This window comes from Silurus meridionalis, chromosome 9, assembly GCF_014805685.1.
Source record: "Silurus meridionalis isolate SWU-2019-XX chromosome 9, ASM1480568v1, whole genome shotgun sequence".
Lineage (NCBI taxonomy): Eukaryota > Metazoa > Chordata > Actinopteri > Siluriformes > Siluridae > Silurus > Silurus meridionalis.
This window is the reverse complement of record NC_060892.1, coordinates 25,752,659-25,779,478: the sequence shown is the minus strand read 5'-3', so window position 1 is coordinate 25,779,478 and position 26,820 is coordinate 25,752,659. Positions and strand designations below refer to the sequence as shown.

Sequence of the window (26,820 nt, the reverse complement as noted above, 5' to 3'; positions counted from 1 at the left end):
ACACGGTCAGGTTTATAGCAGGAGATCTTCCGCTCCCACTCATGTAAAGCAGATCTTCATGGAGCAGGCTTTATGCACAGGGGCATTGTCATGCTGGAACAGGTTTGGGTCTCCAAATTCAGGCAGAGGGGAAATTTTATGCTACTGCATCTAAAGATGTCTGATACAGTTGTGTGCCTCCAAATTTGTGTGGAAAAGTCAGGTGTCCCAATACTTCTGCATAATTACATATGTATAAATGCATATGTAATAGAAATTTTTCCATGACGGCATAAAAATCAAATGCGTTCCTGTTCGGTTTTGCTTTGATTTGAACTTAAGTTTATTATTATATGCCAGACAGACAGACAGACGGACAGACAGACAGAAACTCCGGTGCCCCTAAACAAGGCCCTTAATTCCGCAACTGCTTAGTTAAATGAATGAGATAAATGTAAGTCACCCTGGAAAAAGCATCTACCAAATGCCATACATGCAAATCGTGGTGTTATCCAGTTTATATGCTAATAGCCGTTTTATATACTTCCTAACCATATACCCCTGGTATAACTACACAGTCCACAAAGCTGGTCTTGAGCATTGCCGGTCCAGCGAGCTCTCTTTCAGTCAGCCGTGTTGAGCAACAAAAATAGTCAACACTATAGTGAATCCTGGACGTCTGACTTGTGTGACCTGAGCTATGTGTCTGGTCTGGAAGCCTGTCGCCGTCTGCTGAAAGCTGGAAGCAAAAAGCATGCTATTAGTGGATGAATGAGATCGACTCATTTTACCTTCTTAACCTCTTTTTAAAAAAAGCAATTGTGTTCCCTTTGACGAGATAAAGTGGTCAGTGTGTGCATGTGTAAATAGAGCCTCTGCTTAGCAATGCAAATCTCACACATCTCTGTGTTTTGCATGTGTCTTTGTTGTTTGCTGTGATATCTGGAGGAAGCAGACTGATATTCATGTGTGTCTTGCTTGTTTTGACAGTCCGATCTGATTCAATATGTGTGTGTTATTATTTGGATTACAGAAGAGGAGCTGAATGATGGAATCCAGGGCGAGACTGAATAGTGAAGGAAACCCGAGGCTGCAGCTGTGCCTGAATATGAGCAACCCGGTGCTGACTCGCACTCCCCTCAACCCCCACCATCTCTATCCCTCTCTTCAATCTTCAGGTTTATTCATATCCGTGTGCCTCACCCTCGCTCTGCTTTCCTTGTCCATTCACTGCCTGTTTCTCTCCACCTCATATATGTCCTGTTCCCTCCCCCACTTTGTTTGGTGCCGCCCATTCTTCCTGTTATCTTCGTCCATTCCTCCTCCTCCTCCTTGTTCTCCTCCCAACGTCCTCCTCCTCCTCCACCCCTGTCCACTCTCTTTCACTAAACAGGCGGTGCTTTCACTGAACAGGGCATGAGAAGCAGAATGTAACACAGCGAAAGTGCCAAGGACACCGGACCCGAGGAAGCTTCTGAACCTGACTCTCAGAACGTCCATTAGCTCAGTGCATGGTTTACTCAGCACATTCAGTGAGTACATTCACACTTTCTCTGCAGTCTAATACATCAACAGGATGTCAGTGTGTGTGTGTGTGTGTGTGTGTGTGTGTGTGTGTGTGTGTCCTACTGCAGTTTATTGTTAATGGCTCCTTTGCTTGGCTTTTGCTTTATGACTTCCTACAGGTAATATGGTTTTCATTTCGTTTTATCGAGACATTGCACGAGTTATCTTCGTGAGATATCTTCTCCTGATTGGGACAGGTGGTGTTTTCATTAGCTAAAAAAGTATAATTTAAAACACACCATGACACAAGTTTGCGATTGAATCATTAACCCTGACATCATGGCATGGCTTCACCACCTGGTACTGGATGACGTTGTGCTATGACTGTTGATTTTTGCACTCTTCTGGTTCCTTGTTGTCTTTAAAGTAGGATCCAGGTTCAGGTAGGAGTCATCAGCATTCGTCTTTTATAAACCAGCTGAGAATAAAACTTGTTTTGAATGGAGGTTTTGGTTCTGTTCGCGTGGTTTGTCAGTGCCTGAACAGCTAGCAGCGTTTAAAGGAACATAAGACACAGAATGAGTGACAGGATGTTTTGATCTTGATCTACACTGTACTCCGTTGAACTCGACTCTCACTTGCACTTGCACTACTGTACTGTACTACTACTGGACTCTACACTACTGTACTCTGCTCTTCTCAACACTGCTTTACTTTACACTGCTCAACTTTACAACACTCTACGCTAACATACTTTACGCTACTATACTCTACTGTACTCTATTCTACTCATCACTCTATGCAGCGCTGCTTTAAACTGCTCCACGTTACTTTACTTTACACTTCTGTACGCTACTTTACTTTACACTACTCTACTCAACATTGCTCCACATTTTACCGCTCTACTCTACTCTACTCTACTCTACTCTACTCTACTCTACTCTACTTTACTCTACTCAATTGTACGTTACTTTACACTACTATACTCTACTGTACTGTAGTCTACTTTACTGTACTCAACACTGCTGTATTTTACACTGCTCTATTCTGCTGTACTTTATTTTACATTAGTGTGCTCTACTTTACACTACTCTAATCTACTCTTCTCAACTATGCTCTACTTTACATTACATTACTATACTTGACTCTCCTTTACTTTACACTACACTACACTACACTACTATACTATACTATACTATACTATACATTACTATACTCTACTCAATTGTACTTTACTTTACACTACTATACTCTTCTGTACTGTAGTGTACTTTACTGTATTGACATTGCTGTATTTTACACTGCTCTATGCTACTGTACTTTATTTTACATTAGTGTGCTCTACTTTACACTACTCTACTCTACTCTTCTCAACTATGCTCTACTTTACATTACATTACTATACTTGACTCTACTTTACTTTACACTACACTACTATACTATACTATACTCTACTCTACTCTACTCTACTCTACTCTACTCTACTCTACTCACCTCTTTTTGCTACTGAACTTAACATTACACTACAGTTTTTTATACTACTGTACTTTACTGTACTTTACTCAACATCGCTCTACTTTACACCACTCTAATGTGCTGCACTTAACTAAACTCTATTTTACTCTACTTCACACTTTTTGTATCAGTTCAGCTCGTTCAGAGTTCAGACCCAGTTCAGTTCGACAGGTTTGCATCACACCATCATAGGAATGCTATGATGTAACATCTACATCAATATTACTAATGACATTTCATATCAAAGCCCACAAACTCCCTCAAATAACAGCTTGATCTGATCAACATTTGGATTAGTCTCTCAGTGTACTTTATACTTTTTCAGGCTTTTAGAGAAGCCTCGTTTTTCAGTGTGCTGCTGACGCGTGACTCGTCCTGCCGACTCGTTCCTCTTTCTCAGCAGCGTGGCATTCTGTGGAGCTGAACTGCAGCGACAGGTGGAATGGAATACTGGAACGGTTTATGGGAGAGGCCCCGAGGGTTAATGTGTAACTACCACTCCGAGTCTGTCCCATGGAGCACATGTTTGACTTGGATGATGATGATGATGTCATGCTCTGGGATTTTCAGACACCGGCAACAATATGCTGCTTGTTGTGGTGCACAAAATACTGCTCATATAAAATTACTTCCTTTATATAATCCTCTCCGTTTCCTGTATGCTCTTTCTCTTCGACGCCATGAGAACCTGAACACAGATACATTATTAGTCAGTCTGGAAAATGTCGAAATGATTGTACCCTTTTTAAATTAAAATTATTAGTTAATAGGTGTTAATTCACATTGGAATAAATAAATAAAATAATAATAATAATAATGCAAAGTGCATAGTGGTCGCTGTAATTTTAATAGAAATTGTTCAAATAAAACCAGAAATCAACTTTCCAGCCGTATGCGGTTCCTCCTCCAAACTGATGCACAAATTTGGAGGCACACAATCGTGTAGGACGCCATTGGATGGAGCAGCATGACATTTTCCCTTCGCTTGAACAGGAGACAATACCCCTGTGCACAAAGCTAGCTCCATGAAAATATGCTTTACATGGGTTGGAAGATGTGGAAGATCTCCTGCTGTAGCAACCCTACTGGGATAAATATGAATGCTGATTGCATCCCAGGCCTCCTCACCTCACCTACATCATCTGCAGCGTTACTTCACTAACAACCTTGTGGATGAATGAATCTCCACAAATCTCCACAAAATCTTGTGGAACATCTAGTGGAGCTTGTTGTAAGAGCAAATGGAGACTAAATGTGGAATGGGATGTCCAAAAAGCACGTTCCACAAACTTTTGTCCAGCTTGTCCGTATGACTCCAGGATACTTTCACAAGGTGAAACAATGTGGTTCTTCTTAAGACTTTAATAAGATGGTGACCGTTTTGAAAGACTTTGTAGAACAATATTTTTAAAAAGTCAATCCATTCAGTTGAAATAGGATACATTACATATCCTCTGTGTGTGTGTGTGTGTGTGTGTGTGTGTGTGTGTGTGTGCGTGCGTTTAGGCTCTTTGTTCAGTTGTTTGTCCTTGTAACCCTTTGGCATACATTGCCAGAGCGCCTGAGCGAGAGCGAGCATGCAGGAGAGCATGTAGGCAGTGTTTTATTGCCAACACCACTGAATACGTGATATGTGATAAGCGATAGGTGGAGGCTTTTTTTCTAAACTGGAACAGAGAATAAAGACGCAACAAGATAGACCTACGTTTGATAAGGAAGATTCACCCACTGAGCATTAAAAGCATTCAAAACACTGTCAGAACGATTTAGTTTTGGTTTCACCGCAGCACCATTTATCAGAACTCCTTGGATAATACAAACAGAACAGAGTTCCTGCAGAGTTCCTGCCTATAATCACGCCACACCTTTACAGCGTTGTGCAAGCGATCCAGGATTTCCAGGCGACACAAAAAGATGCTTCCAAGAAGGAAAATCGAGCATTATCTACAGCCTTCCTTATTACAGATCCTGTATCTGTTGGCAAACGGACCCAAAAGGCCGAACACGTGATCGGTATTCAAAAGCCTGGAACAATGAAGCGCTTTAATGTCGCTAATTGCTTGTATATTCGTGATCAGTGAACGCGCTGTAGGTCAATTACGCTGAGGATGAAAGCAGACCTAGATGCTGGAACAAAAGCTGGATAACTATGGAGGCAGAGGGATGGAGAGAAAGATGGAGAAGAGCATTGAATCCGTAGACCTTCAGTAAATTTTGCATTGTATGAAACAGAAATCAGAAGATTTTCAACTATTAAGAAATTCCTTTTTTACAGCGTAGTTCATGGAGGAGGTGCGTTATAGAGAAAATTGACATAGTGAGATATCTTCTATTAGGATATATTTTATTTGTGAAGGCCACACTTGGTACAATTATGAAACGTGAAGAGTTTTCCAAGCCTGCAGAAGGTTTTAATTGTTAAAATGAGCGTTGTGAAGGTCTTGCAAAAAAACTAAATTTGCTGCCAAATGACTATCATATGATCAGGGTAAGACCCTAAGCTGATTACAGGAGCTCTGAGTGCAAAGTGGGATATTTTACTCTAGACAGGAAGGCAGTGTATTGTAGAAAGCATTCAAAAACACATTCACACACACACACACACACACTCTCTGAGCATAGGCAACCCACCTGAACATTTGTTCCTGGACAATGAGAGGAAACACAGGAAGCAAAAATGAGAACAAGAGGACAAACATCCTTGGCCGTTTCAAAGCTGCACACGTAAAGTCACTCTCATGAACAGAGTTTTTCTTTAGTACATTGCATTCACCATATGAACAAAAGTATGTGGACACCTGACCATTAGATTGATATGCTCTTCTTTTTTGAACATCCCATTTCACATTTTCTGTTATAATAAGCTCCACTTTTCTGGGATTTTCCACTAGATGTTGTAGAGATTTGGTGCTCGTTCAGCTACAAGAATGTGTGTACTAAAGCTAAGTTCTGCTGGGGTTCAGTCAGTGTATAGCAGGAGCTCTACAGCCGAAGAACTTCCACTCCAACCCATATCTTTTATGGAGCTGGCTTTGTGCATTACCTCCTCTCTCCTAGCTCAAGTGAAAGGTGCTACCGAAACAAAATTGTGCGCCTCCAACTTTGTGCAACAGTTTGGAAAACATCAATACGGGTGAAAAAAACAAGGGTGTCCCAATACTTTTGTAAATTAGATGTGACCTGGCGTTACACGTCCAAAAAAAAAAAAAATGTCACCACACTTTTTTTTTTCCTCTCGGGTTGAGATTAGCGCCTGCGGCTCGTAAAGTCGGTTCAGAGTCCTTTGGTCTCCTAGGTGACGCTTTGGAGTGTGTATGCCTTCCAAACGATCCAGCATGAGATATACTTGAACGTTCAGGTCCACCCCCATCCCACACACACACACACACACACACACACACACACATACACACTTTAACTCTCTGGTGAAAGTACTCCTTTCAGAATGGTTTGGACAGCCTGCTTTAAATCATCTCAAGTCCTGCTGTTCTGTTACTTTCTTCTTTTTTGCACTCTCTCCCTCTCTCTCTCTCTCACATTGTCTACCTGCCCACCCCGTCTCCTCTTTCTCTCCACCACCGCCACTTTTGAGCTATAGCCTGTGTGACAGCACACACGTACGCAGCCTCTGAGTGGGAACACGCTGGCCTTGAGATATCCAACCCTTCAACTTTGCTCCTCATGTGACCGAAGTTAAAAGCGAGTTCATGCACTGCAGAAAATAAGACGCCGTAATTACAGTGTAGTACACACTGGAATCTAATGACAATTATGGCTTTCACATCATACTTTTCACACTTTTATATTCCATGTATATAATTATATTGTTATAGAGCAAGACTTATCGACAATCATTCACAAATGGTTCATTCGGACACCTGAATTTTTCGCCCAGATGTGGTTCTTCTGCAGATATTTTTATTATAACTGTTATCAAGTAAAATACACGTTCTCAAACTTGTCTCAAAGCAGCTTCACAGTGATACAGCGCTTATAAAACAATGAACAAGTTTTTTCCTTATAATTGTTAGTCTGTCCCTGAAGAATGAACCAATGGTGTCACAGGGCTAAGAAAAACTCCCTGAGGAACTCTCTGGCATTAGTACGAAACCTTGAGAGGAACCAGACTCGAAAGGAAACCCATCCTTATCCTCATCACAGAATGTCGAATCATCACTTTTAGAAAATCTAGTTGCACATTTGCTGTCATAATATCCTAAAGTCTTCTAGGAAGATGTTCTGGATTTTGTAGAGATTTGTGTGCGATTCATTCAGTCACAAGGTCGTTAGAAAAGTCAGGCATTGATGAAGGTGAGGTGAGGAAGGCCTGGGGGTCAGCGTTCAGGTTCATCCCAAAGATGTGCGAGAGAGCACTATAGAAGGAGATCTTCCATTCAGACATCCCAGACAAATGTGTACCTACAACTTTATGCAACAATTTGGGGAAGATGCACATAGAAAAACTTTGGTACGTTTGGTGTATTATGGATTAAACAACGTGACAAGGGAAGTTTGTTGTTGTTTTGATGAAAGGACTTTAACATCACGTGGTGTTACATGCATTATTCACATCATGATGCTTTGATATATGAGCTGAAAACTTTCATAATTCATGCGCATACTGAGATGAATGCTGAGCTCCAGGGCTTATTCTTCTCCACCTATCCCATTACAGATCAATGCCACAGCGAAGGCTGGCCTGCTTTTAGCGAAAGTGATACAGGGTTGTACAAAAGCCCCACTGTTTTATATCGGCACTCGGACAGTTTTCTTTCAATGTTAATAGTGTTACAGAGAGATTATTAAAAAAATGACTCAAAGGGTTATTTTGATAAATCATTGAGAATTTAAAGAACTTGATGCAATTTTTTTTTACTTTCAGGTCAAATGAGGTCAGATTTTCTTCCTCCTCCTTCTCAACTGAGTGTATTAGCCACTAGAGGGCAGCACCAGCATTCAACACCCCTTCAGTAACCTGAACTCCAGTGGCCTGTTCAGACATCCTCAGTCCCCATCCTGTGTTCCTCTCCTCCGTCTCGTCCCCCTCAGGCCCTGCTGGAGCCGCGGGCCGACTTCACCCTGAACGGGGAGCAGGAGGAGGGATGTGGCCCCCTCACCCCGGACCTCCACCTCTCTCCTGGGAATCTGAGGCATGGCCCTGTCCAGGTTAAAACACACAAAGACGTGTCCACTCTCACAGGTAGGAGTCGTATACGGCTATCGGTGTAGACGTCACGTTAGGTTATCTTTTTAGACAATTCTGGTGAAATAAGCGCAATGATAGTTGCAGCATAAAAATATCTCACTGATAAATATACTCGGTTAGGAGAAGGAACGCCTGTTTATTTATGTTGTCTTTTGTGTGTGACACGCAGACGTGTGTTCAGGTGTGGATTTGCCTGAGGTGGAGATAGTGAGTTTATTGGCAGAGGAGTTGCCCCGGTACACTCTGAGGGCAGACCATGTGTTTGGGTACGATCACGATGACTGGCTGCACACACCACTGCTGCCACCAGAGGCCGCTCTGGGACTCACCTACGAGCAAATCGACGAAACCTTCAAATACTTTTGTAAGTTTGCACTTTCCTCTTTCCTTCAATCAGAGGTCAAAGTGGGTCAGGTGACTGTCTGCATTCCTCTTACTGTTGTTACTGCTGCAGACGGAGGACTGGCCTTTGGCTGGCTGTAGCCTCAGTTCTACTGAGCAGGTGAGAGACGCTGATCTGGGCGTTTCCCATATGTGATAAGATTACATTTATTTTGAATAAATATTTTAACAGAGAGTTATTAGAGCAAGACAGAGAGAAAGAGAGAGAGAGAAAGAGAGAGAGAGACTGTGTGTCTGTATAATAATGAAGCTGTTGGAGTTAACACCTGGTGTCATTTCTCATTCCATTCTCATTTAACCAATTCTTCAAATTCATCTTGTGCCTCGAACTGTTTATAAAAATCCTCGTATTCATCATATACACCACATCAGGTATAACATTATGACCACCTGCTTAGTATTGTGTTGGTCTCCCTTTTGCTGCCAAAACAGTTGTGACTCATCGAGCATTACCACCATTAACTTCTTCAGCAGTTTGAGCTACACGGACCAGCCTTTGCTCCCCACGTGCATCTTGTCACCAGTTCACCACTGTTCCTTCCTTGGACCACTTTTGATAGATACTGACCACTGCAGACCAGGAACAGCCTACAAGAGCTTCAGGTTTGGAGATGCTCTGACCCAGTCGTCTAGACGTCACAATTTGTCAAACTCCCCCATTTTTCCTGCTTCTGACATCAACTTTGAGGACAAAATGTTCACTTGCTGATAAATAAATCCAGCCACTAACAGGTGCCATGATGAAGAGATCATCAGTGTTCTTCACTTCACCGCTCAAAAAGTTATAAAGTCATAATGTTATACATGATTGGGGTATAAGTTCCACCACATGCAAAACTTCTTGTTGGATCTCAGTGAGGTCATTAGGAAATGTGTACAATAGATGTGGATGGAACTGGAACTGGATGTTGTTATGGTTCCCGGTGTTTATAAGCAGCGCATTCATTTGAAGAAGAAGAGCGTTTACTTGTCACATGTACTTTACAGCACAGTGAAATTCTTTTCTTTGTATATCCCAGTAATTTCTAGAACGCTGGGGTCCCCCTGTAGCACATAGGATTTAGGGTCCAAGCGTGGCAGCTTGGCAGTACCAGGACTGGAACCCCTGACCTGCCACCATTCCCAAACCACTACTCTAATACATTTATAACGCTGATTACAACTACCTGTGCGTTCAATGCTCTGAACCCACACCTGCACTTTCAACCAATCACAATCCAGCATTGAAACTGCTGCTGATGTATAAAGATAATGTACTTGAAACAATCCTGGACGATTTTTTATCTCCTGGTCAGTACTAAGTTTTGGGGTTGGAGTATAAATAAAAATATTAAAGATAATAACAAATGCACATTTAAGCAGGAAAGTGTTTTTTAATAACTTACATTAGAAATTAGTGAGATATCTGCATTCTAAGCCCTGCCCATTTTCTACAGTTTAAAACTTGACCTGTGTGAAGCAGAAAAATTCATATGGTGAGAGGTTCATATTTGATGTCAGGTGGCAGGTTTAGGGTACGACCCGGCTCTGTGGTGCAGTGAAACAGGAAAGGTCTGTGATTGTCTGATTTGTATTGAAGTTTTCGGGACGACATGATAAAGAGGTGAGAAATTATTGTCGGTATGCACTTTAGAAAATTGAGGACAGCTGAAACCTGATATCATCATGAAATAAAATCACACGCACACAAACACACATGGGTCCGGTCTTCTGCGACAGCATTGCATCTCAATATGGATAATAGATGTGCTAGAATGGAGCGTACCATTAGGATTGGGGGGTTCATACGCTGAAATTTTGATATAAATAATAAAAAAAAAGACATGACTCCACCAATCCAGCTCTCAACAATCTCTATTTCTGTCTTAATCGATTATTAATTCAGTGGCTTGTGATAAATAGCTTCCCTCTCCTTCTTTTTCCGCTAGTCACACTCGTTTGAACTTTTCCTTCACCTCCTTGTCTTATCTCCCTGCATGGCTTAAAGCAGCCAGGTACATTAAGTGTGAGGAAACACTGTGGCTGGAGCTCTCAGGATTTATCACGAAGGTCATTACGCAGCCTGTGCGTGCTCGAGACCAGCACTACAGACTCTAGGTATTAAACCGGACTGTCCCAGAAGTCAATTCGGATCCTAAAATTCCACATTGTGAAAGAGGAGCGGTGAAGCATGGAGGTTTGGATCAGCTCGGGTACTGAGGAGAGCGAGCGAGAGAGCAGTCAGGATGAGGAGGATGAGGAAGACCGCGAGCAGAGAGATGTTCTTCACCAAGCGCTGGTGAAAGGTAACGACAGAATTTGGGGTACCAATCACACGGATGAGAAAAACGTTCTCGAACAGGGAGGAGAAATGAAGGTGTTGATGGGATGACCTTGTGTGTGTTTTTTGTGTTTGTGCAGATTGTGTCGCAAAATTCGTACGTTTTTATCACACTGGAAAATTAGTACATGTGTTCGCAACTAAGTATACACACTGACTGATACACACTGGTTCTCTACTGACTAGTGTGTATTTGTGTGTATTGGTTAGTATCAATGTGTATTATTGTATAGTGGCTACTATTATAGTGTGTATTGTAGTGTTTGTGTATTCTTGTATTGTAGTTAGTATTTGTGTGTACTGGCTAGTACTAGTATGTATTGTGTGTATGTTTGTGTGTATCTGTGGGTATTAGTGTTTTTGTGTATTCGTGTATTTGCTAGTATTAGTGTGTATCTTTGTACAGTGACTAGGGTTAGTTTGTATTTCTGTGTACTGGCAAGTATTTATGTCCCATCTACAAAATGTGCTCACTCCCTTTTGTGGATGTTTTAAAGGAGTCTAGACGTGTTTTTATAAGTAACCTCAACGTCTTCGTACGAACGCGGTCAGGTTCATATCAAACACTCTTTTTTTTTCAATGACCAAATGTCATTTGTTTAACCTTCAGGAAACACGTTCACTGGCCTGCATGTAAGTTTAAACAGTGTGCGTTTCCACATGATAGATTAGAAGCCAGACGTGTGACCGGATTTACATAATCTCATGCGAGCAACGTCACAGGCTGAACTCGAATCACACAAGTGCACCAAATTCCAATAACTTGGAGTTAAACGAAGAACGATTTTAAATGACTTCATGACACTTTTTTGTGTGTGTTAATCATTCATCACAACCTGTGTACTGTTTGGATTATTTTGATCTCCTGTGTAGGTCATGTGTGAAGGTCATATGCTCAGTGACCTGTTTTTTTTTTTTTTGAGAACTGAGAATCTTTGCAGTAATGGATCATGACTTTAGTGAGAATAAAATAAAAAAGGATGCATTCAGTGTTGTATTGCTTACACACAATGTTCTTGTAACTCTTATAGTTCCCTACATTTCAGGTTTCCCCCGTTAATCTGCTATAACACTATCCCGATTAAGGTATCAATTCAAGATGTATTTCATACACTGCATACGATTCACGATGTATAGAGCGAATTGCTGTAAAATGTTAATAACCTCCATTAAGCATTTATAAAAGGTGCTGGAGTGTATATAAACCACACCCCTGAACTCGTTCGATAAAGAAAGGCGAATACAGCGGCAGTTTTTTTAATTACTCGCTTATATTCGGCTGTATTTTGTTCACATTTGAGTCTCTGGAATTCTTTTCGGTGTGAAAAGAGAGAAAGTAAAATCACTCTGTAATGAGCATTGATCATCACCTACTGTATTACTGCAATGTCACTCAGTCGTATGTATATATAATAAGTTGAAATAGTACAGACGACAACATTTCTCCAGTTTGCAACTTTATTTCTTGCGATTCCGACTTTATTTCTCGCACCTCTGACATTATTTCTCGTGATTCCCACTTTTCTCCTTGCAATTATGATTTTTTTTTTCTTGCAATTTCGAATTTTCTTCTCGCAATTCTGACTTATTCAAGTCAATCAAACAGCGTCACCCTTCTGTAGCGCCAGAAACTTTTACAAATTGAAAATGAAATTTACAATCAATAGATCGATCTGTGGAACAACTGTTAGTGTTATAGAATACCAAACACATTGTGTGTGTGTTTGGGACATGGACTGTTTTTTCAAATCATCTCCGTCATCTTCATTCATGGTCTGTCTGTTGACTCCTGGTGAACTTGCAGCACAGATATATTTGTCTCACGAAAGACGTAATGGGAACTTAATTGGCAAAGAGGATCACGCTAAGAAGCTCAGAGTTGGATTGAGCTCATCTGTTACTCCTGCTCTAAATATACTGTACTATATATTTAGCCAAAAGTATTGGGACAGTTAGCACAAAGTTCAGTTGGGTTCAATTGAACTAGGAGACCCAAACCTGTTCCAGCATGACAATACCTCTGTGCACAAATCCAGCTCCATTATCATCTTTTTTTGGAAGTGGAGTGGAAGATCTCCTGCTATTGAACTACTGAACACCTTTGGGATGAATGTGAACACTGACTGCACCCCAGGTCTCCTCACGTCACCTACATCATTACTTGACTTTACTAACAAAATCTACACAAAGCTATTGGAACATCTTCTCAGAAGAATGGAGTTTATTATAACAGCATATGGGGACTATGATGAGGTGTCCACAAACTTTCAGTGTATATAGAAAATGCCATAATTAGGACTTATAACCTTAAGATATGGTTTTGTTTTCTGCCTGCCTCGACAGTACTCTGCTCGGAGAGGGTTGGCCAGGTTACAAAGACGTACCATGACATCGAGGCTGTCACACATCTTCTGGAAGAGGTAAGAGACGAGAACTCATTACAAGAGCAGGTTGCCAATGAAAAGGTCCATTTCAGTGTCCAGTGACGCCGATAAAAAGCCAAGAGCTAAAACTTGGCCTTTAAGGCCAAAAAAGACAGAAAAATACTCACTCCAGCACCGAGACAATTGAACTCTGTCAACCAACAAAACAACAGAAATATAAATATTTGTAAAACCTTTTCAATTAAAAATTCATTTAAAATGATGAAAAATCTCAAGTCAAACTATCGTAACATCTGTATTTAGGATATTATATGATGGCGCTGTTGTTGGTTCATTTCATAACCTACCTATTGTTTACTCCTCCTTTTGCAAACAAACTGGCTGAACGTTTCTACAGAAAGAGCGTGATCTAGAGCTGGCAGCTCGAATCGGCCAGTCGCTGCTGAAACAGAACAAGACCTTAAAGCAACGGAACGAGCTGCTGGACGAACAGCTGGAAGCCGCAAAAGAAGAGGTGAGTGTGTACCTGTGGAGACTTGTGCATGCGTTTTCACAAACTAGCATGAATGGCAAGTAAATTGTAAGTGATAATTAACGAATCTGTGTAACGCTGTAGATCGCTCAGCTACGTCACGAGCTCTCTATGAGAGATGATCTCCTGCAGCTGTACACCGGCACTGAGGAGATCGAAGCAGCTGCAATATTGCACCTGCCGTGAGTACAACACACACACACACACACACACACACACACACACACACACACGGTTGTTTCAGACGTGATGCCGTGCCTCTATTGATCAATCATGATTGTGTGTTGTTGATACGGTGTATGTTGTGTCAGGATCAGGCGAAACGAGTCGAGTTCTTCTCTCAGCAACTACGTCCATTATGATTTCCTGCAAACGAAACTCAAGAGTCTGGAGGAAGAGAATTTCAAACTGCGTACTACGGTTAGTTAAGTGCTACAGCTCAGCTTGAATTAATAATTATACACTATAACATTATTAACATTAAGAGCGTTTATCTGTTTTCACAAACAATTGTGGCCAAAATAATAATAATAATAATAATAATAATAATAATAATAATAATGTGTTGTTTAGGCTTATATAGGCTACGTGCATAACCTCATTCCCCCAAAAATCCCCAAAACAATATTATTGTTATTTACCAAATTAATATCCTTTTATTCTTTCTTTTATTCTTTCTTTCACACAAACCCCTAAACCCTTTTGATGGTCCAGTATGAAAGGAGGCAGAAGTATTCATGTTCTGGGGTTCAGATCGAAGTGTTTTGTCCAAATATAAATATATCATAATAAATAGCAAACTATTCCTGGACTATTTACGTGTTATAATACTCTTTCTATCTCTGAATGATGTCTTTTTCTAGAAGCAGGTGAATGCATCCTTAATAGACAGCCCTTAATTCGGAATAACCGTAAGCTCGAATGCTTAATACATAATGTTTCTCACTGTTTACAGGCCAACGAGTTGACGTCAGAGACCAGCAGCTATGAAGAGCAGGAGCAGCAGCTGATGATGGTGTGTGTCGAAGAGCTCTGTAAGTAAACCGCATTTTCCCTCCAAGGGATCCTTATCTATAATGTAGAATTCAGTAGAATGAACGTATCCTTGGACCGTTCTTGTTTGTTCTTTTTTGCGGCGTGTAGCATCAGCGAATAAGCACGCGGTGGCTCTGTCTGAGGAGCTGGCTCGTAAAGTGGAGGACTCGCTCCGGCAGCAGGAGGAGATTAGCTCTCTGCTCGGTCAGATGGTCGATCTGCAGCAACGCTGTAAAGTGGTGAGAGAGGCAACGCTGTATACACACCTGATTAGAGATCGATAGATTAATCGCATAAATTCATACTGATAGTTTTTCCAGGTTCCGGTCCGCTGTCATTATCTAGAGGCGAATCACTGACACCTGAATACTGAAACTGCGATCATTTTGTAAATTGTGTTAATAGTATAATGATTAAATGCAGCTCATCAGAGAGAACGAGGAGCTCACTCAGCATCTAAACACCTCACGGGAAAGCCAGTCAAAGCTACGAACTGAGGTGAGTCCGGCTCATTTGTCACTTCTGCAGAATTTCACATGGTGTAAAAACGATGCTGTGATTAGGCCTGACTCCACTCTTTCCTTGTGTAGCTGAAGGACCTCCACGAGAGGTACTCTGAGTGTGAAGACATGCTCCAGGAAGCCCGAGAGGACATCAAGAACCTGCGCAATAAGAGTCTACCAAACAGCACGGTGCAGCGCTACAGCTCGCTGGCCGCCGTCTTTCCCATGGACTCGCTCGCTGCAGAAATTGAGGGAACCTTCCGCAAAGGCTTGGACAGTCCTGCTTCTTCAGAATACAAGTGTGCAGAATAATTAGAACCTCTACACTTTATAAAAGCATAAACATCTTACTGTCTGTATTCACTTATCATCTGACTTTGTAATAGGACTCATCCATGGCGTGTGTTTGAGACAGTAAAAGTGGCCAATCAAGTTGCACGACTGCGCTCTCGGGGCCAATCCCCGCAGGTCCCCAGCTCTAGCCCCGCCTCCTTAGGGTCCAGTCGAACCAGCACACCACGCACTAGTTTCTATGGCTCGGACTCTGTCAGCATCAACCATGAGGAGAAATCTCACTCTGTAACACCATTACAGGAGCAGAGGTAAGAAAGAAGACTCCTTGTTTTTCTCCTGAAAAGTGCATTAGATGGGGCTGAGGTGGATTCACTGAACACTTTAGTTCCACTAACCAAGTAATAAGATGTGTGTATGAAAACAATGAAAGCTTATGGATGTTTTTCCTGATTTTCCTGTATTTCTGGATTTGAGATCATATTTTATCATCTATGCTTCATATTATGCAGTAGTTCTCAAAGTGTGGGGTGTGGCCCTCTAGTGGGGAATAAAGACATGACAGGTGGGACGCAATGAACGACATGATTTATATAATTTAGTTGTTTTTATATATTTATATATATTTACAAGTTTCTTTATTAAAAACTCAAAGTTTATAAACTCTATTTTTGTACTTGATGCTATTTCATGTTATTGATTTATAACTTGATATTTTAATCAATTAGACATTTTTAAACTTGAAGTATTCTATTACTATTTTTTGGGGTGATGGAGGACAAGTGGGGCTTGAAGATCTGTGGGGTACGGCAGAAAAATGTTTGCGAACCACTGATATACAGTAGGCCTGCAGTTGAATCCTTGGTGTTCATTTCTACAGCCTCGTAGAATCGAAGCGTCTGGGGCAGCCGGGCATGCCGGGTGGTCAAGATCTAGAGGAAGCGCTGCGTTCCCTGTCTGCACGCCAGGAGAACCATTCTTCCGATTGTACATTCTTTGAGGTTGAACGCGAGAGGAAGCTTAGGGCACTAGGTAGCAGCAGTGCAGGAGCCTCTAGTGGTTTCCTCACTCCCAATGACAGCTTGGAATCCACTGGAACCAACTATTCAGGCAGCTCCCAGCATTCATCTGCTTCATCCAGCTCCCGATCTTACCTCCCTGAACGCCTGCAAATAGTCAAACCTCTGGAGGGTGAGTAAACACACACACACACACACACACACACACACACACACACACACACACACACACACACACACACACACACACACACACTTTCCAAAAATTGCCACTTGATATCATATGATTGAATTGTACCAATTGGGATCATTATCATCTCTGCGTATGTGTAGGTTCAGTCACCCTGCACCACTGGCAGCAGCTGGCTAAACCCAACCTCGGCGGCATTTTTCATCCACGACCAGGAATCCTCACCAAAGACTTCAGAGAGCTGGATGTAGACATTCAGCATGTTTATAGTCTCAATGATATTGAGGAGGATGAGCCGAACTGGTCCAAACTCCCAAACCCCATACACATCCCTGGTGGTAAGGATTTCTTTTTCAAACCTCAGTGATTTTGAAATTCCACTAGAGGGCGATGGTGGGCTGAAAGTTCTTAGGACGCTGGTGAACAATTCGTTCATTTTGAATGAGTCTTTAATGTGACTCGGTTCTCTCGGATTCAAAGAACCGAGTCATTAAAATGATCCGATTTTCCCATCACTACAGGACACTATGCCTCTTAGAATGAAGTATATAAACCGATTCAAAAACAGAAATCTATTTATACATTATGGCATAAAAATACAGGAGTCTGCATTGTTTTTAATTTTGTGCTGTGAAGTTCATATCATTAACCAGACATGTGGTTTAGCACTGTAAATGTTCTCATGTGTCTGTCTCAGTCGCTTCATCTGGATTCAACTTCCCCCACACCTGCCCCACCCACACCATCACCAACTCTCAGATCCTCCATCCCTCTGTTTTGTTGTCTTCCTTATCCACTAGGTAAGAAACCCTTTCATTTCCATGCTTTATTCTTTAGTTTCTGAAGATTCTCAAGCATCGTCATGGAATGAGTCCATTAGATGATTTATCTAAAGTTGATATACTAACTAATAATCTTTTATAGAGATTCCGCTGCTCCATAGTTTCTCCATCATTCCTATTTCTGGTTTCATTTTCTGTTTAAAATGTGTATTCATAATGTTATGAGAAAATTATGATAAATGAAATGTACATATGCGAATATGTAAATATTTTCTTTCAGTCGCAGGAAGCGTTGGTCAAAGCTCTTCCTCCAGGTCTAATGTCTCCTCGAGCCATAAAGTGAGACCTAAATGTAAAACGGCATCCAAACTCTATCTCTAATCTCTAATGCACTACATTTATTATCATCCTCAATATTAGCAATTTCTCAGCTTTTAACTGGCCGCTTTTCCGTGCAGACAGAGATCTCCGTTTCTCTGCATGGCTTTCTTAAAGGCTCTGCTCAATGTTTAAGCATGGTTGAAACCTTCAGAATGGACTTCTGCGTTTCACTGTGCTTTGTTTTGAGCTAACCAGCTTTTCTGTTCGCAGAGTTTGACCTGGAGAAATCCTAATCTAGTAGTTAAGCATGTTCCCTGTAGCATTTTGATGCCATTCATTTGTGTTTTCAAAGCTTTCAGCCTGATAACCTGTCCACCACTGGATGCAATCAGCATGTACGGAACTTCCCTGATCACCAGCATGGTTCCTTTCATCGACCTTCCATGAACACGACGCCCACATTAGGTCTTATTCGGCTGCTTCAGGAGCGAGGTATCTCCGCTTCGTCTAAGCTCGACGTCTCTCCCGTCCTCAGACCTTCTGTCAGCACTTTAAACGATAAAGAAACAGATGTCGGATCCAGCCGAGGAGCAAAACCGCCTAGGAGGAACATTTTTAGCTTCAACCTGGTCGACAAGCTTCAGAGTCTTGGTCTTCATAAAGTTGTAGCCAGAGGACTCAAAGACTCAGGGATGAAGGAAGGAGATTCACACGATGCTCCTTCAGCGAAACACTGATCACTTTCACTAGAGCTACTGTTTTATATTCACTGTCATCCGTTTTGTACGCAGAAGATCCAAACTGTATCGTATTTATCACTGAACATCTGAAAGCCATACACTTATGAATGAATGGGATGTTCTGTTAACAATATGGTGGCCTGGTTTTCGATTTGGGAAAGATATTTTTACAGTATGAGGCGTGTGAACGGGCTTTCAATGTTCTCGTACGTGTTCTGAAACCTTACCGAAAGGGACGGACCGTCCTCTTATTAGAATGTACTGTAAGAACTAGTCCTAGTTTTATTATTACCTTTTATTGTCACCTTCATCCTGTTTGTCTCGAAATACGGTACACAAGATAAATCTATATATATTATTTATATATTTAAAGGCCAGAGACCTCGGAATCGTCGGTGTACCGAACAAATAGTGACTGTTCAAGGAGTATCCTATTAATTGTTGTTTTTTTTTTTTGACAATGTGCACATTTCTACTATTAGAAATACGAGATGACCTGAGCATATTGTTCAGAAACACTTAGTCGTATTAGAACCTATTTAAAATGTCCCAGAATGCACTGGGGCTTTTAGTTGTGAACATCCACAAGCTTTATACACACACGCAATAGTCGCAGTCGAACCTGTTCTATTGTATTTTTAGATACTTGGAATTGTACACACACACACACACACACACACACACACACACACACACACACATGGTGATCACTGGCTGTTTAGCATATCCAAATATTTGCACATGCATGCTTGTAATACCTCCAAATACATTCACATCAGTAGGTTTTCATTATAATGAACCTTTTCAGTACTTTTAGTATTATCTCTTGTGAAAACAAACCTGATGATTGTAATCGCACCTTAACATCATGTAATGTGGCCTCCATGATTAATATGTAGCGCTAACGCTAAAGCTAAAGCTGGCTAAACAAAACTTTACACCTTCACATGCAATTTCTATACGTCCTCTATATTATCTATATAATATACTATATACTATAATATATACATAATATATGTAAAATATACTATATATTATGTATATTATTTCTGAAAGGATTTTCTCCACCATATGGATAAAAGTATAGTATTTGACTTTTCCAGCCATTTGTGATTCTTCCTAAAAAAAAAACGTGTAACACAAAATTGGAGGCACACAATTGTATCAGACGTCTTTGTTTGCAGTCGCATAAAATGTTCCCATCACTCGTTCCATATATTATTTGTATAGACTGCATTCTCGATCTCCCACAGTTAAGCAACTTTTGGTTTGTAGGAAAGATAAACGGCTGAAACGTGTCACTGTGGAAACTGACAGATTTTTTATTTTTCAGCGTTTCTCTGGAATGATCTCCATTAGGAGACGTTTTGACTGATCACCAATACCATCTTGATAATTAATATTCATTGTGCCTTGCATTAACATGCTTTTTTTTTGCCCCACGGGCCAAATAAGATATCCAGCTACAAATTCTGCAGGTTTTCTGTAGACGTAACTGAACTCCTCTATTATTACAGCTGCATACTGTAAGAACTTTTATCATCTGTCTAAAATAATTACCTTTGGCACTATGTAATATAGGTAGATAGATTTTATATTACACGCATCCAATCATCCAACTAATAGCTGAGATTTTATTCGATAGCTTCGACAAATCAGAATTTAGATTGCGTTTGTGATATTAAAAAAGATGGGGGGAAAACAAACACAATCACAGAGAGTAATTTTGTTCTTTCGTAGACTTCCGAATGTGTTGTAGCTCATTTTAAAGCTGATTTTTGCTTTTGTAAATATGATGCTGTTATTCTGTTATTCATTCTGTTATGAGCATTAAGAATGATCATAAATGGAGCGGTGTACAGTATTGCAGCAAATGCGAATGAGCGTTCCAATAAATAAATAAGAATTTGACAATAATTGGTAGATTGTTCTTTTGTTGGTTACATTCCCATTTCAACTAGAGGGTACTTGAGTATCTTTTCTATCTTTAGTGTGTGATTTTAGCTGGAATGATGCTTGAAATGGACATTTAACATATAAAATTATTTACAGGTGAATTGTGTGCCTTAAATAGATTTGAATGTAAACTATATTTAGTAGATACACACTACAAAATAATGACACCTGAGGGGATCCACCCTCACGCTTAAGGTACAGTTTCTTACATAGCAAGTGTTTCTTGACTGTGTGTAACCATAGAAGACTTTATACATGTGTAATGTGCAGGAGAATCAAGTTCTCATACATCACCACTGTTACTGCTCCATTCATTAGCAAGAACCTTTAGTACTTTTTCTCCAGGTGTTTGATAGAGGAAGAATGGGATTAGTGCTTTTTCTCTACTACAGGGATGATGGCCCTCATCCAACTCAGCTATCAAGAATCCAGACAGGAAAAGAAACCCGGCCAAAAACATTCACGTGTTTATTTATTACATATTACATCATTACAAATACTTTGTTACTGTAGTTAAGTAGATTTTTCTGGTATCAGTTTTTTACTCCACTATTTATTTTTCAGACAACTTTTTACTTTTACTCATTACATTTTTACACAAATATCTGTACTTTTTACTTCTTACATTTTCAAAACCGACTCGATACTTTAATTTTAATTCATTGATTTGGTGAAATATTTTTTTTATTTTCACTGTGCGCCGATTTCAGCCAAACAACCGATTTCCTGTCATTGCGCGTTTTTTTAATCCGCTGGTGTATAAAGTCCTGACCCTCACACACCACAGATGTAGACTAGTTTATGGAGATAAGAATCAGCAGGCAGAAGGCAGTAAGAAGTTTGGGGTTAATGTGGATGAGACAGAGGGAGTCATTGATGAGAACATGACTGAGAACAGACACATTCCTGATCATCATCATCTTTTCTCTGCTTGTGTTCTATATGTGGATCTTCAGCCTGGACACATTCATTAGATAACATCATTTTAAATTCGTTTCGTATTAATATATACATATATGTATGTATGTATGTATATATATATGTATATTTGGCAATTATTTTCAAAATTAAAATAATGGAAATAATTTTTAGAAAATGTAAATACATAAATAAATAACTAAATAAAAAAGAAGGTGCAATTAAAACCTTCGGCAAAAAATACGTTTATCCACGACGTCCTTTCTTAGATATAAAATAAATGAATCAACTCCAGATAAAAATATTTTTAATGTAAATTTAAAATTTAAAATTTTAAACTTTAAATTACTGTTTTATTGATCGTACAGATAAAAACAATACATCATTCAAATCTGTAAAATGTCTATAATTATATATATAAGCTTCCTGACTTGACTTGAAGAGGTGCAGTTTCTCCGGTATCACCTCATTAACTGTCCGTGTGGAAACATAGCAAAGGCTCTTAATGATGTCCACACGTCTCTGCACTGATATAGCCTTTATATTTAATCACTGTACATATGCTTACATACATATCACATGCTGTAAATATGATACATGTTTAACACCTCCAAGCTGCCAGTTTTGGGCACCTGAGCAAGCACTTAACTCACTACTGCTCATTTAGTAAATGAGATCATTAAGAGTCGCTCGGGAGAAACACTTCCAACAGGAAGTGGCTATATCTCGCTATCTTTGTCTCTCTATTTTCTCTATCTAATTGTCTCTGTGTCTCTTTTAGTGTCTCTCTATTTGTTTCTCACTCTTTTTAAAGCTGTGTCTGTGTCTCTTTGTCTTTGTCTCTGTCTTTCCTGCTTATTTACATGTCTAACAAAGTTTTGAGTTTTGAAAGTAATGCCATTAGTGATCTATGATGAAAGACTTTCCTGGTTGGATTCTTACCTCTAGTTTCATATTGAACATTATAAGAAGTTTTTAAAAACAGAACAATAAAAGGTCATTAAAATTGGTTGCTGGTAAATCATGGTACCACAGAAGTGTTTTTTTTTTTTTTGGTGGGGTTATCTTTCATTAAAGACCAGGAAATCAAGAAATTAATCCAACACAGAAAGGACAGAATTGAAATGTTGGACAAGGTCCAGAAGTTTTATTTACCAACACAGCAACCACCAGCTCGAGCAGGAATCAAACTCTCAAACTCATCCTCGTGGGGACCCTGACATTAACCCACTAGGCTATCACATCCATCCATCCATCCATCCATCCATCCATCCATCTATCTATCTATCTATCTATCTATCTATCTATCTATCTATCTATCTATCTATCTATCTATCTATCTATCTATCTATCATGATGTGAGGTCCAGTTAACAGCTAAAACAGGTAGAAGTAATAACTACTTTTTACTTAAATACATGTCTGAGCCAAAACTTCTTTACTTTCACTTGAGTAAAAAAGTATAATCAGTACCTCAACTTTTACCCGAGTATTTTAAAACATGAGGATCTGTACTTCTACTTAAATAAAGGATGTGTGTACTTTTGCCACCTCTGAACACACACAATTAAAAACACCAACACAAAAGTGATTCTGCATTTGCATGAACTATAATACAATTTAATAATATTCCAGATGTTACTCTTGTTACATTTACTACATTAATTGCATTCAGTCTGCACTGCGACGCCCGAAGTCCACCCAGCCTTGGTAGTCTGAAATGCAGTCATCCCGCTGGATGATTTCTGTCAAAACACAATTAAGAGAAGTATGAAGACATGAATGAAGGACATCATCTTCATTCAAAGAAGCGATTCTCACCTGACAGGGCTTGCAGAATCTGTTTGGATGTAAACCTGCGCTGGTCCTCGGGTAAAGAAGCGAACCGCTCCGGCCTCACGCTCTGGCCCTGGGCACCTCTCTGCAACTGCGGCCCCGTAATCTCAAGAGGTTCCGGCTCCTTCTGGGCCCCGAGCACTGACGAGAACATCGGCGATCCTGTGCATGTGTGCAGCATCAGCGCAACCGTGATCAGAGTGAGAAGTGGGAATGTTGCCATCATGCCTGAGGGAAGGAAAACCGGAATTAATGACAGACGCCTCAAATAACGTGCGCATTTACAGTTGATACATAATACAGCCCAAAACAACAGGTTTACCAACAGTATCAATAACTACAGCGTCTCTCACTCACCTGAACTGACTGAAGAGTTGTTTAGCTGAATGTTGTGCGTCTGGTTAACATCTCTTTTATAGCATATACACATATATCAACAATCAACAATCAATAATCCATCACTAGCGATAAGGAAGCAATAAACCCTCATGTAACTGTTGCTCACCTCCAGCATTCAATGATTTTTAATACACTGTTTTCAGAATTTTATTTTAATTTCTTTTTAATGTATTTGCTGTTTTTATAACCGAAATGTAAAATGGTTCAACATAGTAGTGTTTATTTCTAAAAATGCATATTCCATACAGTATTGATTCGACACTTTACTGTGAAAAGTTATGAACAATTCAGTGACGCATATTTTTACACTACTTTTTTTTTTTTTAATCTGGAAAAATCTCTGCTTCTTAAAATGGATCCACAGGTTGATCCATGAGGTCACAGTGGAAGGTGAGGCTCAGGAACCATGAAGATGGAATTGGACTGTAATGAACATAAACAGTATGAGACAGTGGTGTAAGACAAACAGTTTTTGCACTTTGATGGTTCCAAGTATTGTTGGTAACCTCAGCAATGGTTGAACTATAAGGAATGGACATCTGGTGTCTCCCAGATGGATTAGATTAGATGGGATATATTAAACAGATAGATAGATAGATAGATAGATAGATAGATAGATAGATAGATAGATAGATAGATAGATAGATAGATAGATAGATAGATAGATAGGTACTCAACAACATATGCTGTGAATTTACAATTATATACAGTTACTGTAACAGAATTAATACTGATGATGAGTCTGGTTCCTCTTGAGGTTTCTTTCTCATGCCATCTCAGGGAGTTTTTTCTTGCCACTCCTACCACTGGCTCGCTCTGGATCGGGATAAACTAAAACACTATATACTATATTTGTAATGTATTTAATACTGTAAAGCTTTTTTGGGACAACGTTCTAAACTTTTTAGCCTGAAGTAATGCAGATAGAAACCTGACCATCACAGCTACATCTAAACCTTCTCCAAACTGTTTTCACAAATTTGTTTAATTTTTTAATAAACTCTTATTTACAATTTTCCTTCTCTGGAACTACGGTGCTGAGATGTGCCCCAGCATGATGATGCTCCTGGTTTCAAAACAAACTCAGTTGCTTTGATAGATTTTTCATGCTTTGTTGTGTTTTTTTTTTTTTTTAATCTTCGTCATGTTTGTGTTTATTAATTGAAGTGAAGAGAAAATGTGTAATGATGTGGCATCAAAATTTCCATGGAACCTACAAGCTTGTTCTGGCATGACAACGACCCATGCACAGAATATTCCAGAGAAACACGGTTTGTCTAAAGGACAGTGATCTTTATTTCATGCCTCCTATACCTTTTAAAAATCCTAATCTAACCTAAATATATATGTGTGTGTGTGTGTGTATGTGTGTGTGTGTGTCTGTGTCTGTGTGTGGGTGTGGGTGTGGGTGTGTGAGGGTGTGTGTGGGTGTGGTTTGTATGTCTATCCAAAGTTTCACTTGAACACACCCGACACTTAAGCAGTTTCTAATTCTGAAATTCGAGTGTTCTGAACAAACATCTGATTTCCATTTCAATACACACTTTTGAGAAGATCTGGAAGTCAGATTGCATGCCAGACCTTCTTAACCTCACTAAAGATAAATCTGCAAAAATACCCATAGGCACATTTTTGAATATAGTAGAGTGCCTTTTCCAGAAAAATGGAAGCTTGGAAAAAAAACCCCAAAAAAAACCCAGCAGTAAAGAGGAGACCAAATCCATATCCATTCCTGTTTAAACCCATATCTTGGAAATGTGATGTTCAACAAGCTCTGTGATGTCTGGGTGTCCACATACATTTGGGTGCCCACATACCTTTGGGTGCCACCCACACAACAAAGAAAGAAACAGTTTCATAATGTTTTTGTTCACCTACATTTCTGTGGGCCTTCTGAAAGATTGTATCACACTTTTCTGATATGAAGTTGCATCTTAAATTACATCTAACGTCTCACTTTTCCAAGGTATCGGCCAAGAAGGAAAACACCTGCACCTGATCCTGTTTATTATTCTCACCTGTGCCAATATTCTGCTCAGATATTTGATACACTATAAGGACAAAATTATTGGGACACCTGACTATTCCAGCCAGCTCCATGAAGATCTGCTTTACGTGGTTGGACGATGTGGAAGATCTCTTGCTTTAAACCCTATTGAACACTTTTGGGATGAATGTGAAAGCTGTCTGCACCCCAGACCTTCTCACCTCACCTACATCAGCACCTGACTTTACTAAAACACATCCTAGTCTCTGAATGAACACAAATTTTCCACAAAAAACTATTGGAACATCTTCCCAGAGGAGTGGGGGATATTATAAGGGGAAATAAAGATTAAATGTGGAATGGGATGTTTAAAAAGAAGCACATAACAATCTTATGCTTGGGTGTCCAGAAACCTTTGTCCGTACGGTGCATCAGCGATCACCTGTGTGTTATCAGTTTTGATAAGAATCATTGATTAGCTAAAGGCGAAATAAGGCTTAAGTGGTTCCGCTGACGCAAGGCTCATATTTAACACAGGAAAAAAATGGACTCCTGGTTTATGTACCTAAAGATTTCCGAAAGCCGTAGCGCAGGCCTGAGTGTGTACTCAGAACAAACAGCTCAATACAGTCTACACGTTTTCCATCAAAACACAACTGCACTCGCCTCAAAGAGCTGCAAAGTCCAAATCAATTTAATATCACGTTACGGAGTAGGGCATGCATCAGAAAGCTGAAAGCTGCAAACACGCTGAAAGCAAACAAAATACCGAATATGTCACTTTCATTCATCCAAAAGTGAAATCCTAACAAAGTTATAAGGTTTCTGAATCCTGAGCTTTCACGTGCATGTGCTTATCTATCAATCAACATCAATATTTTTAATTAATTCAAACTAATGTGTCTTACAAGGAATGAGGATGTAGACACACACACACACTTTAAAAAAAACACTTAAAACAATGGCAAAGAAAAACAATTTGTCTACCAAAACATTCTTC

The 26,820-nt window shown here is 39.9% G+C and overlaps 1 protein-coding gene across 1 annotated transcript; it reads left to right on the top strand.

The window, feature by feature from the left end:
* Positions 1–7,974: 7,974 nt before the first annotated feature.
* hap1 (huntingtin associated protein 1) lies at positions 7,975–18,722 on the top strand (the record flags this gene model as incomplete). The annotated part of the gene is made up of 15 exons (XM_046858450.1): positions 7,975–8,200; positions 8,376–8,570; positions 13,272–13,348; positions 13,710–13,826; positions 13,929–14,026; positions 14,156–14,264; positions 14,800–14,878; positions 14,988–15,118; positions 15,303–15,377; positions 15,470–15,681; positions 15,769–15,984; positions 16,554–16,864; positions 17,026–17,220; positions 17,580–17,682; positions 18,338–18,722. Coding segments are annotated over 15 exons (2,529 nt in total), but the record flags the coding sequence as incomplete, so codon positions are not given.
* Positions 18,723–26,820: the final 8,098 nt, after the last annotated feature.